At 36.8% G+C, this 12,014-nt stretch overlaps 1 protein-coding gene across 6 annotated transcripts in view; it reads right to left on the bottom strand.

The window, feature by feature from the left end:
* Gsap (gamma-secretase activating protein) overlaps positions 1-12,014 on the bottom strand; it is a 162,926-nt gene that overhangs the window by 112,019 nt on the left and 38,893 nt on the right. For all 6 annotated transcript variants that reach the window (XR_006856080.2, XM_058585495.1, XM_058585498.1 and 3 more), the window contains exons 11-14: positions 11,944-11,987; positions 10,789-10,874; positions 3,996-4,073; positions 2,632-2,709 (exon numbers count right to left, since the gene is read on the bottom strand). Coding sequence is in view for 5 of the 6 variants with exons in the window: in XM_058585495.1 (XP_058441478.1) it covers positions 2,632-2,709; positions 3,996-4,073; positions 10,789-10,874; positions 11,944-11,987 (286 nt within the window). In the remaining variant the exon portion in view is untranslated. The remainder of the gene's footprint in view (positions 1-2,631; positions 2,710-3,995; positions 4,074-10,788; positions 10,875-11,943; positions 11,988-12,014) is intronic.

Genomic DNA, 12,014 nt, shown 5'->3' with positions numbered 1-12,014 from the left:
ACCCCTAGGAGTATTCATATGCTAATTTTCAGAGCCTGTGAATATGGTAGCTTCTGTGATAGAAGGGACCTTGCAGATATGATCAGGATCTTGAGATGGGGAGAGTACCAAAAGCGGACCCAACATGATCACAAAAGTCCTCATAAGAGGGAGGCAGAATGAGACTGGACTATGGAAGAGAAGAGGATCACATAGTGACAGAGCAATCGGAGTGATGTAATTGAGATGCTGGAGGAGGCAAGGAACAAATTCTTCCTGGAGTCCCCAGAAGGACCCATTCCTGCCATGCCTTGATTTCAGCTCCTCAGCTCTCATTCTGGACTTCTGACCTCCAGAGGTTCAAGGCAATGTATGGGTTGTTTTAAGCCCTCAGTTTGTGGTATATTACAGCAGCAATGAGAAACTGACATAGTATCTCTTGTGAGGAACAATGAAAGAAGTCCAGTCACACATCTCACCCTTTCGAGCTTTGGTTTCATTATCTGTAAAATGGGGATACCCTCACCAGGCAGAATTGTAGCAAGGACCAAAATAATTTAAGTAAAATATTTAGCTTATAGTATTCATTAAATAATAGCTTTTTGAAAATTGTTCTTAAATTTGAGACTTATGTGTTGGTTTTATACTAGGGATTAAACCCAAGGGCACTTAACCACTGAACTACATCCCCAGTCCCTTTTTTTTATTTAGAGACAGGGTCTCACTAAGCTGCTTAGGGCCTTGCTAAGTTGCTAAGACTGGCTTTGAACTTTCGATCTTCTGTCTCAGCCTCCCAAGACACCAGGATCATAGGCATGTGCCACTGCACCAGACTAGCTTTTGTATTTTTAAGCATAGCTCTTATGTAGATATGTTTAAGGCTCATGGAAATTTGTTAAATCTTAATATTTCTTTAATATTTCAATCAGTAGAAGACACATTTTAACTGGGTAATATTACATAGAAATTATCAGCAACTAATAGCAAAGCATATATCCCTCAAACAAGTACTACTGTTGTCATTAAAATCCCCTCTAAAAGAGTTTAAATCTTGTGTTACAGTTTGGTGCCTATAAACCAAAATGTGCTCCAAGAGAGAGAACTTATGTCAAAACAGCCGGTTTTTACAAAGCTCTAGTATTCCTGCCCTCTGTACACTCTGAAGATCATAAATTAAATCCTGCCTTGCCCTTTCCAAGTCATTCCCAGGGGGAAAAAAGAGGAAGAAACCTTTGCTCTCATAAAATGCCAGGTTATTTTTGTGGGACGTTTCCCACACCACTCTTGAGTGTGCTGACTCAGCACTCTAGTAAGACTCAGGTCCCAGACCCAGGAGCCTTACATTTCTCTCCCTGTCACAGGAAGCAGTGGAGCCAGGCCTCTCTAAGGCCATTCTTCACAGGTTTTGAGATCATGTTAAAATTTGCTACAGATTGGCCAATTTAACATCAAATACTTAACTTCATCAATAATATCATTCAAAACAAAAATCTTGGGGACTGAGGAATATAGCTCAGGTATAGAATGTTTGCCTAACATGTGTAAGGCCCTGGGTTCAATCCCCCAACATTAAAATATAATAAAGTAGTTTTAAAAAAAAAAACGGTCTTTGTATGCACTTACCATTTATGGGTTCTTACTTCTTTCAGTCCCCTCCCATTGTACTTATCTAAACCTTTGTCATGACAGCAGATGGAGCAGGGGTCATGGATGGGGAAAGATATCAAGGAATCCTATGCTCTCAAACTGAAGCTTTCCTTCTTTAAATATTTTGCCATTGCTTATAAATGGAATACTTTCTATAAGTTGTTCCTTTACTGTTACCTAACACAATTACATGAAAGTATCTTTCTTTTGTAATATACTTCAAGTTCTAATACTACCAAGTCAAATGTACAGAAACTCACTGACCTCAAAGTGTCCGACACACTTCACATATGTAAAAGTAAATCATAAAATAAGAGTTATTAATACCATAAACTAATAGAATACAATCTATAAATAAATATTGTGCCATTTCCCATATGTAGGCAAGTAACTATTTCATAGTTCTTGTACTAAAAACTCTGTCCACATTCCAATTGTCCTAGAAAAGCACCTTTCAATAGGGAAATACAATAAACACCATTAGAGTCCCCTAATACTCCCAAGTTTAACATTCATCTGGTTCCCATCGCCATATTTCCTCAGTGAAAACAACTCACTTTAAGCTGGTCGTGAATGGAACCCATAAGCCTTATCATAAATAGCAAAAGGGAATGGACAATTCCTAAAAGGCCCTGACCTTTTGGGTCAAGATGTTGTATTACTTTTCATAGGCTGTTAGGGAATGTGTTATCCAAGGTCATCATACATCAATACTAACAAATGTTCTAAGGACCGCTACCAAAAGCATAAGCTCACAGCCTACGTTTTCTAAAGGGGGAATATACACTCCCACCACAAAAGCTAATGGAGTCAAGTGGAAGGGTGTGTTTCAGAGAAAACCTTCTCCCATCAGATGTCAAGAGGATTGGTGACTGTCATCACAAGCCGAGAGTCAAAGAGGATGAGAAAATGAGGTGCAGAGAGAAGAAAATAAGACCGTGAAAGCTGAGGCATAGCATGTACTGGGAGGTCAGAACAGAGAGAGAACATCTCCTCATCACCCACCAAGATTGAGGAAAGTAATGCCTTGTGTCCCATGTGAGCCAGCACTCCCAAGAGCAGCAGTGAAGGTCTTGCTGTATCCTGAAAGCCAGAGAAGGAATGTCAGAAACAACTGGAACTATACTTAAGACAGTGACTCTAGGTAACACTCTCAATTTCAGTAACCAGAGAAATGACTGAATCTGGTAGAGCGAGCACCTTGTGACTTCTCCATCTCATGGGAGCCTGCACTAAGGTGGATGGTCTGAGTGCAGGCACAATCTACTGGTTGCTTTCAGCTCCTATGTAACCTTAGACCATAAGAGGTGGATTAGATTGTTCAGGGAGAAAAGGATCCAAAGAAATCTACTTAATAATCTAAGAGATGGAGAATATCAGATGGCTCATTAGCCCTCATGCTTCAAAGCTCACTGCCACACTTGTAGGCATTAAGACCCTCTGACACTCTGAGTAATAATCCCACTTTTAGTTAAAAAGGGGATTGAGCTACCATTAATCCCAGTATACTGTATTTCACTCTACTATTCTAACTTAGTCTTCAGAATAGTTCATTCACTGGTTTTAATCATTAACCATGAGAAAAATGTATGGAAACATTCCACAAAACTTTACATTTATACTATGTAAGTATGTATATATGTCCAGTTGTAAAGTTACTTCTAGTTTCTCCACTATTAAGTTTTTTAAACTCATCTGCCTTGATCACTAGCACCTAGGTAGTATTAGGCACTCCTGCAGAATAATGAATTGTGGTGTGGCTTGGCATAAATATTTTTTAAATATTTGAGGGGAAAAAATCCAACTTTAAAAAAAATTTAGTTCCACCCATAGTACTACACAAATGCTAATTTTGAAGAACTAAACAAATAAGTACTCCCTATTATGGTTCAGACTATAACTGTGAGAGGGCATGCTGTGACCTACTGCAAAACTGGAAAAGGTTGGGCATTTGTTCCTGCTCCCCAGCCTATTGCCTAATCAATAGCTCAGGGCCACAGATGTATAAAATGAAATAAACCCATCTTAGGTCTAAAGGTCAGAGATCACAATTTCAGTTTAAAACTGATGTAAAGCTATAGGTACTTTCCAATTAGTAACAAAAGTCAAACACACATACTCTAGGCAAATACATTCTATTGGCATTGGTTCATGGGCCTAAAAGGAGATGTATTCCAGGACAAAAAAATATATATAGTACATAATATTTAGCTAATTTAATATTTATCACTAGTGAATTTCTTCAGGAAACATGTATTACGTAGGTATATAGGAATAGAATGTACTGATAGAAGTAGTAAGACTTTAAAAATCTAATTTGCTACTATTTGAAAAAAGCAATTATGTAAACTCTAATAAATGTAAAGTACCTTTATGAAAGTAAAACACTGAATATGTGATTTGTTCCCAAGAGTCAAACTTCGGGCTGTAACATACACACAAGCTTCCTGGAAAGAAGAACATATTTAATAATAGAGTTTAAAAGAATCTGTGTAATAGATAATTTTCCTAAGCCGCTTAGCCATTCTATTCCTTTAGGTATCCTGCCCCCATCTTACCACAGATTATTCCCAAATTCTAGAAGTGGCCAATTAACAAGTTGCTAAGAAATTTCAAATCAACAACTATTTAGCATCAACAATTATAAGCAATATGTTGTGGGAAGTGACTGATGGATGGAAAAATGAATAGAGATGCTATTATATCTGAAATAATGGGAGTCTAGAAACATCTCCAAACTTCATGAAATTTTCCTGCTGTGCATGTACTGCCCTGTCCTTTTATCTATCTTGCCACTTTCAATCATTTCTAATATTAGAGACGCCAGTTTATTAAAAAAAAAAAAATATGTTCCCCTCTTTACAGAAGTTGTCCATTCTTGTTTATTTAGACTAAAAAGTAAACTGTGATCTCTTATGGGACAGTAGCAGCAAATTTGGTGTCTGAACCCATGCTCACCCCTATTTGGGTCACTGAAAGCTTGTCCCAAGGTAAGCACCTGGCATGGAGTGGTCTTTCCAAATTAACCCAGAATTCTTCACTTACCCCAACACTCAGAAAACCCTCAACCTTCCCATCTCCATGTGGAAAACTGTACATTATCTGTACAGTTGTTGCTAACTAGATAGAACAATGTCCACCAATGATGTACAAATGAGGGCATTATGCTTAAAATAACTCGGGTTGAATATTGTTTTTCTGAAATGCCTGGAACCAGAAGTAATTCATATTTTGGATTCCTCAAATTTGGAATATTTTGATAGGCTTTACTGGTTGAGCATCCCTAATCTGAAAACCCAAGATGCCCCCAAATCTGAAATTTTTTAAGCATCATTATCAGGGCTCAAAAAGTTTTAGATTTTGGAGCATTCAGCATTTTGGATTTTCAGATTAGGGCTACTCTCCTATGTTAACATTTATGTGACTGACTGAAATAGGACATTGTTGAATAGAAAGAAACTTGACAGAAGTCAGAAAACTCAGGTTCTAGTCCCAGAGCCAATATTAACTAGCTGTGTGAATTCTATCACCACTATACCTTAGTGGCTTTTGATATTTTCTTTTTTATTCTCTACTAGTTTCTTTATAAAAGAATCATGGAAGGAGAAAAATGTACATTTTCTTAAGGAAGACTATTCAAGGACATTTATAAAAATCCCGTTACAATATTCCACAGTTGTGAGTATTTTAATGACATTTAAAATTGCAATGTATTGTTAGAAGTACACTTTATTGCAAACAGCTTGAAAATACAAAATTTTAAAAAGCTATCAGATAAAAATGATAATGATTCTGCCACTCTTATGGTTACTGATCACCCAATAACAACTTTTCTTTAAATTACAGCACTTACTTAGATTAAAAGTAATCTACTAGTAAAGCATAAAAAAAATAGTAACCATAGGAATTACAAAAGTGCAGTGTACCACTTTGACTACTTTCCTACAGTAAGCATTATCAAAAACAACCCATTATATTTTATCCTAGGATCACAGGGAGAAAGAAACTGCTAGCAAGCACAGATAGAAAAAGGAAGCCTCTCTAGCAATAAAGAAAGAAAAATTAAGCAAGATACTGTATTACTCAGCAAATTTTTTAAAAAAACAACAATGTGCTGTCAAGGAAGCAGTAGGAAGAAGATTCTTGAGGAGTGTTGGAAAAGACAACTAGTTCAACCTCTCCCAAAAATAGGCACTGTAATGCACACCTATAATCCCAGCTGCTCAGGAGGCTAACGTAGGAGAATCAAGGCCAGCCTCAACAACTTTAGTGAGACCAGCTCTCAAAAAATAAAAAAGGACTGAAGAGGAAGCTTACAGAGTTCCTGGGTTCACTTTCCAGTACCAATAAAATAAAATTAAAAAGTAGGTTTACAGAGAATTAAATATATTCAGACTTATAAACTGAAGAATTATTTAGGAATCTATCCTAAGGAATGAGCATGATATGTCAATAAAATAAGATCATAACCTCCTCTGTAACAAAATCCTCCACATACCATCCTCTATAGAATGAGGATAATTGTTTCTGTTTTGAAGAAAATTAAAGCAACATGTAAATTGAATGCACCTAATTACATATACTGAAAACCATAATCAGATCTAATAAGCAAATATTTCCAGATTGTTAGGTTGTAGTTTAATTCTGTCACCCAAACTCAAAGGAAAAGAGAGACACATCCATCTGAAATAGCTGTGCACAAGCTCTACAGTGCTGTTCAATAAACTTTATAGATGACAGAAATGTTTTAAACCTATATAGTCCTATATGGTAACTACTAGCCAGAGTTAGTCATTGAGCTCTTAAAATGTGGCTAGTGTGACTAACGTACTACTTTTTAAATTTTTAATTAACTTCAACTTAATAATACATGGCTAGTGACTTCCTTATAGGACAACACAGTTCTAGAGCACTAGTTCTTTATTTTGTTTATTTTTATGTGGTGCTAAGAATTGAACCCAGTGCTTCACACATGGTGGGCAAGTGCTCTAACACTGAATAGCCCCAGCCCTTAGAGCACTGGTTTTCAACCTTGACCGTACATTAAACTTGTTTGCAATCACAGATGTTAAGATCCACTTCCAATCATCTAAGAATCTCCATGGCAAGACCCAGGCATCAATATTTTTTTAAAGCTAATAGATTCTAACGTGCAACCAAGGTTGAGAACCACTTTCTAAAAATCATATCTGGATGTGAATCTTAGTTTGGGCTTACTAAAGTATATTGCCTAAGATGAGTTAATTAAATTCTCTAAGCCTTAGTTTCCTCACCTATAAATAAAGAAAAATATAAAACCTACTTCATAAGGTTCTTGTGCGAAAATTAAATACAATAATGTGCATAAAGCTCTGACAAAGTAGTTATATCTGGCTATAAATGTTAGCTGCTATTATTATTCCAGAACAATTTTGCTGCTATTTATAAGTTTGAAGAAATCACAGTTTGAAACAAGGTATACTCTTAGTAGCATGTGCAGACCTGGGATTGGACCCAGGAGTGCTCTCCTCTGAGCTACATCTCCAGGCCTTTTTATTTTGAGACAGGATCTCACTGAGTTGCTAAGTTTGGTCTGGAACTTGTGATCCTCGTGCCTCAGCCTTTCAAGGAGCTGGGATTACAGTCATGCACTGCCACACCTGACTCTAGAGACTTTTAATAAATACTCATCAAAAATGAAGATAATATCTCAATACTGGCTAACCTTTAATAAACCATTTATACCATGAAAACTATTATGAAGTTTTCTAAGGGAAATTATGTCCTTGGAATGGTTATTACAGGGCGCTCTAAAACACTGTGAAATGAACTGCTCATATGGAGCAATTCTTGCAATTTTGTGAAAGGGAAGAATGGACACATGTCCCCACTACTTCTGATCAGGTACATGAGAAAGAACTACAGCCACTGACTTATATGGTGAGTGCAGCTTCCCCTATCAGACACGGATGGAATATTTTCTTCCTTTTTAATACTTAAAGTCTCTAATTGCTTTACCTTCTTATTGTAAGAGATTTATCACAAAAGCCTAGATGAACTCATAATACACAAGAGGCCTCACACTGTAGCAGCACCACCAACTTTCGTGAATATAACTATCATCCAGATGTTAACCTCTCGTTCCTCAGAAGATATGGGAGGAATGAGATCCCATTCATTTCTTGGGGCAAACAAATTCAGGACAAATCTGCTTTTGAGAACAAAAAAAGTAATGCTGAAAGGACAAAGTAGCTCCTTATCCTTGGGTTGCTCTCCCTAATGACCAAGGTGTGACCAGTGAATACCAAATATCATTATGTCATCATCGTTAGTGTGAATAGTTGGTGTGTGGAGCCATATTTGGATTAGATTATATGTTCCCTTCTCTAACCTTACTTTGCTCAAGTAAATTTTGTTTATTTTAACCACAAAGGTTAAAATAAAAACATTTTAAAAAAACAATTTGGGAAATATATGAACTGGCAAACTATTGTGATAGTAGGAGCAAATGTGACTCCATTTTGTTTTATGACTTCATCCTGTAAAACAACCATGCCAAGTAGAAGGGTCATGACTGGGGCAAGATGTTCTTTTCCTTTTGCTGCAGAAGCCTTTAAGAACACGGAACTACCTAATGGGGCATTGTTTCTGTAACTAGGGTAACGGGGCTCTGTTTCTGTAACTGGGGTGACTGGGCTAACTGTGATTGGTTAGGCTTCCCACCGCTTGACTGCACTGTCCCGCTTCTGTAACCTGGCTTGCTTGCATTGGCTAGACCCCCTAAACATCCCTTTTGCAGTCTTCAGGCTTATAAGGAGTGGAGTGCCCTTGCAATTGTTCAGGGCTGATCAGGGGAACAGCTTTGTGTTCTGGTCAGCCGCCACTGGTGTACTTCAATAAAGGCTTGATTCGATTATACGTGAGTGGTCTGGAAATCAGTTTATGAAACCCCGGGGTTAAAGCTTTAACTATAACACTATCAGTTGAAAACCAAGTGATTGGTTCTATGACTTTTTCATGTTTACATTTGGAAACATCTCATTTTCAACAGGCTTTTTTTTTTTTTTTAATTTTGTTTCAAAGCTTATTTTGTACTCTCCCAGACATTGCTTGGGAAAAGAAAAAAAGCTTTAATATCTCCTGCCCCATAAAGCTAACATTTTGTTAAATATGGTGTCATAGGTAGCCCATTTATCGGTTACTGTTCAGGAGAAATTCCTGCGAGAATAAAGTGAAAATAAATAAAAGTTCACACGAAATTAAAGCCTAAAATGATTGTTACAGCCCACAGACTTAAAGTGAAGTACAAGGGAAATAGCTACCCTGGTCCCTCCCTGTGAGCTCTGGATCCCATTTCATCCCACCTCCTAAGCAAATTTATTCTACCAATGATCATCCTCTTCATTAAATATGTCCTGTAAGGATTTGAACATACTAGAGTCTCTACCATCAAAAAATAAAAATATTCCCCGAACCCCACTTCCACCTTGAGCTGCTGCCTCTCTCGTGTCTACACAGTGTTACATTTTCAACTCTCAAGTTCCACTCAACCAAGCATAATTAAGATTTCACCTCCATCACCCCACACAGAAATCTCACAGTAACCTCAGTAACCTCCGTGCTGCTACACCCAATGGGCTCCACCTCTCACTTCCTCCTGCCAACCAGCCACCCCCTCTCCTTTGTGTGATCCACCCCTCACCTTCAGCTCCTCTACCACCTCACTTATTTTGCTGTTCTTCCTCTCTCTCCAGACATTTGTCTTCCTTATCCCTGGGATGCTCTCCCTAACCTTCAATACGTTTATGCTCCCAGATCTTATTTCTTAATGTCTTCCTTTCTGACCCTGAACTCATCCCATGGCTTCAAATGCCAAATATATTCCGAAAAATTCCACACTTACTCATTACCAGTCCTGACACCTCTTCTAAACTTCAGACCTCTTAGTTAACATGCCCAAAAGGAAACTCATGATCTTCCTTTTTAAACCCCACTCAAACCTCTACACCCCAGAAATCAGCACCGCTTTTTACCCATTTGCTGATGCCAGAAACCCGAAAAACATTCCTTGTCACTTATTTATAGCAAGTCCTCTCAGTTTCCTCACCAAAATGCACCTCAAACTCATCTAGCTCCCTCCACCTATCAATGAAAATTATAGGAAGCTATGAGAGCATAATTTTGGGGATTAGTAGAAGATACTGGTATCTTTATGTTCTAGTTTAATCCATCTATAGTTCATCTGTAGTTCAGTTTAATCCATCATAGTTCAGGCCTCCATCATCTCACACATATCACCCCAGTCTCATCCTAACTATTGACCTCCCCACTTCTCTGGCCTCCTACAACCCCTTCTTCACACAGCAGCCACAATGATCTCATAAGATTATCTAATTATGCTACTTCCTGCTTAAAACACTACCAGGAAGTGACACATATGGACCCTAAAACTGCCAGAGGAAAATTGTCAGGAATAGGATAGTCACATGGTGCCAAAAATTACCCACAAGTTAACTTAGAGGTTAAAAATGTATCTTTTAACCTACAAGGGAGACAGTAGTCACCACTTAACCAAATGAACACACTTATCACCACTAACAATAGGACATCCTAGCATTCTATGTCTCCTGACCTGAAAAAAGGAGATTCACAATACCACCTACAAAGCATATTGCTTTTAAAGTAAAAGAAAAAATGGGTTTAGAACCCAAACATATTAGTAAACAAGACACAACAGGTATCCCTATCTCTATACACCATTTGCTTAAAGATGAAGCAAGTGAGAAAAATATGGATTAAATATAAGCCCATCCCCTCTGTTAAAACAACACAAATGATACTTATTAGAACAATGATCCTGTTAACCGTAGCTTCTTTCATACAGAGAGCATATGTATAAAATTATAGTGGAGGGGTTAGAGGTGTCACTCACTGACAGTGCATGTGCTTAGCCTGCACAAGGTCCTGGATTCAAACCCTAGCACCAAAGGCAAAAAATAAAATCACAGTGGAGAAAGCAATTTGGTATGTATGTGAATCCATATGATTACCTTTATAATAAGGATATAATGAAGTGTCTCTTTTATATTTCATTTTCAGGATCCATATTGCTGAATAATAACTAAATTTTAGCTAGAACTTGAGTATAGTGGAATAAATTGATAAATACAACCCTGGTTCTACCTGTATGGTTGGTAAAAACACACAGAGTCAGGTATTTGCACAATTTTTCTTGGTCTTGACGATAATCATATCCAAAGTTGATGAGTCTGAGAAGATAAAGGAAAAATTGAATGCATTAAAAAATACATTCCCTCATAAATTATATAAGTGACCCCTGTAATGTACCTACAGAAGTAGAGATGTATCTCTGAGATATTTAAGTAGATAACTTTTTTGGTCAAAAAATTCTGGACAACAGTATTTAAAAAAAATACATGGTACATAAACAGTGTGGGATGAGCAAGAGAAAAATAAATATTACTTAAAACTTACATTTTTATATTTTTTTGTAATTTAGAGATATACTCTGAAGCATATGTTTCTGAAGAAGCACAACTAAACATTCATATGATTAGAAAATCTAGTGAAATACATCATAGCTCAGGATTATCATTACTCTAATTCTTGAAGACTTTCATTCGTTTTGATGGCCTTATGTTTGTTTTTTCCAAAGAGTCTGAGGCTTTTACTACAGGTAAAGTATGCAGGAATAAAAATGAAAGCTTGCCTTCTTTGTAAAAAGGAAAGCAGAAAAGCAGAGCTAGAGACTCAGCTGAGCCACAAGCAGATTGACCTGTTACATCCTCTCGAGGGCAACATGGGTTTTGATGTTTTATTCTAAATGCAGCTCCGTGGCCTACAAATCTTTGTATTTAATCATGAGGAAAAGGGTACTTCCATACATCAAAATAAGTTGAGATGTGCCACAGAAATAAACGGCTAATAAAATCAACAAGTTGACTTTACATGTAAAATCTCATGTTTGTGCTTGATAAAGTTATTTATAATCCCTATAGAGAACAGGAATATAAAATAAGATACATAGACTATCAAACTGACCCTTTATTTGCATATCATGAATGAGGAATATAATCATTTTGACCAAAAATATCTATAAAAATAACCATTTATTAATAACTTAATTGAAGACTTTCGTTTGTTTTGATGTATTTTTTTAATACTGTTGTCCAGCATTTTTTGACCAAAAAAGTTATCTACTTAAATATCTCAGAGACACATCTCTACTTCTGTGGGTACATTACAGGGGTCACTCACATCATTTATGAGGGAATGTATTATTTAATTACTTAAATAATTATTTAAGTAATAACTTACTTAAATCCTGAGTCACTTAATGTTATGTCCAAAGGTGCTTCAAACTGTTTAAAAAGAGAGAGACAAAAAAA

This window comes from Marmota monax, unplaced genomic scaffold (genome assembly GCF_021218885.2).
Source record: "Marmota monax isolate L192 unplaced genomic scaffold, Marmota_monax_Labrador192_F-V1.1 WCK01_AAM20220418_F8-fsc00065, whole genome shotgun sequence".
Classification (NCBI taxonomy): Eukaryota; Metazoa; Chordata; class Mammalia; order Rodentia; family Sciuridae; genus Marmota; species Marmota monax.
The sequence above is the reverse complement of the archived record's forward strand: the minus strand, read 5'-3'. Positions and strand labels throughout refer to the sequence as shown.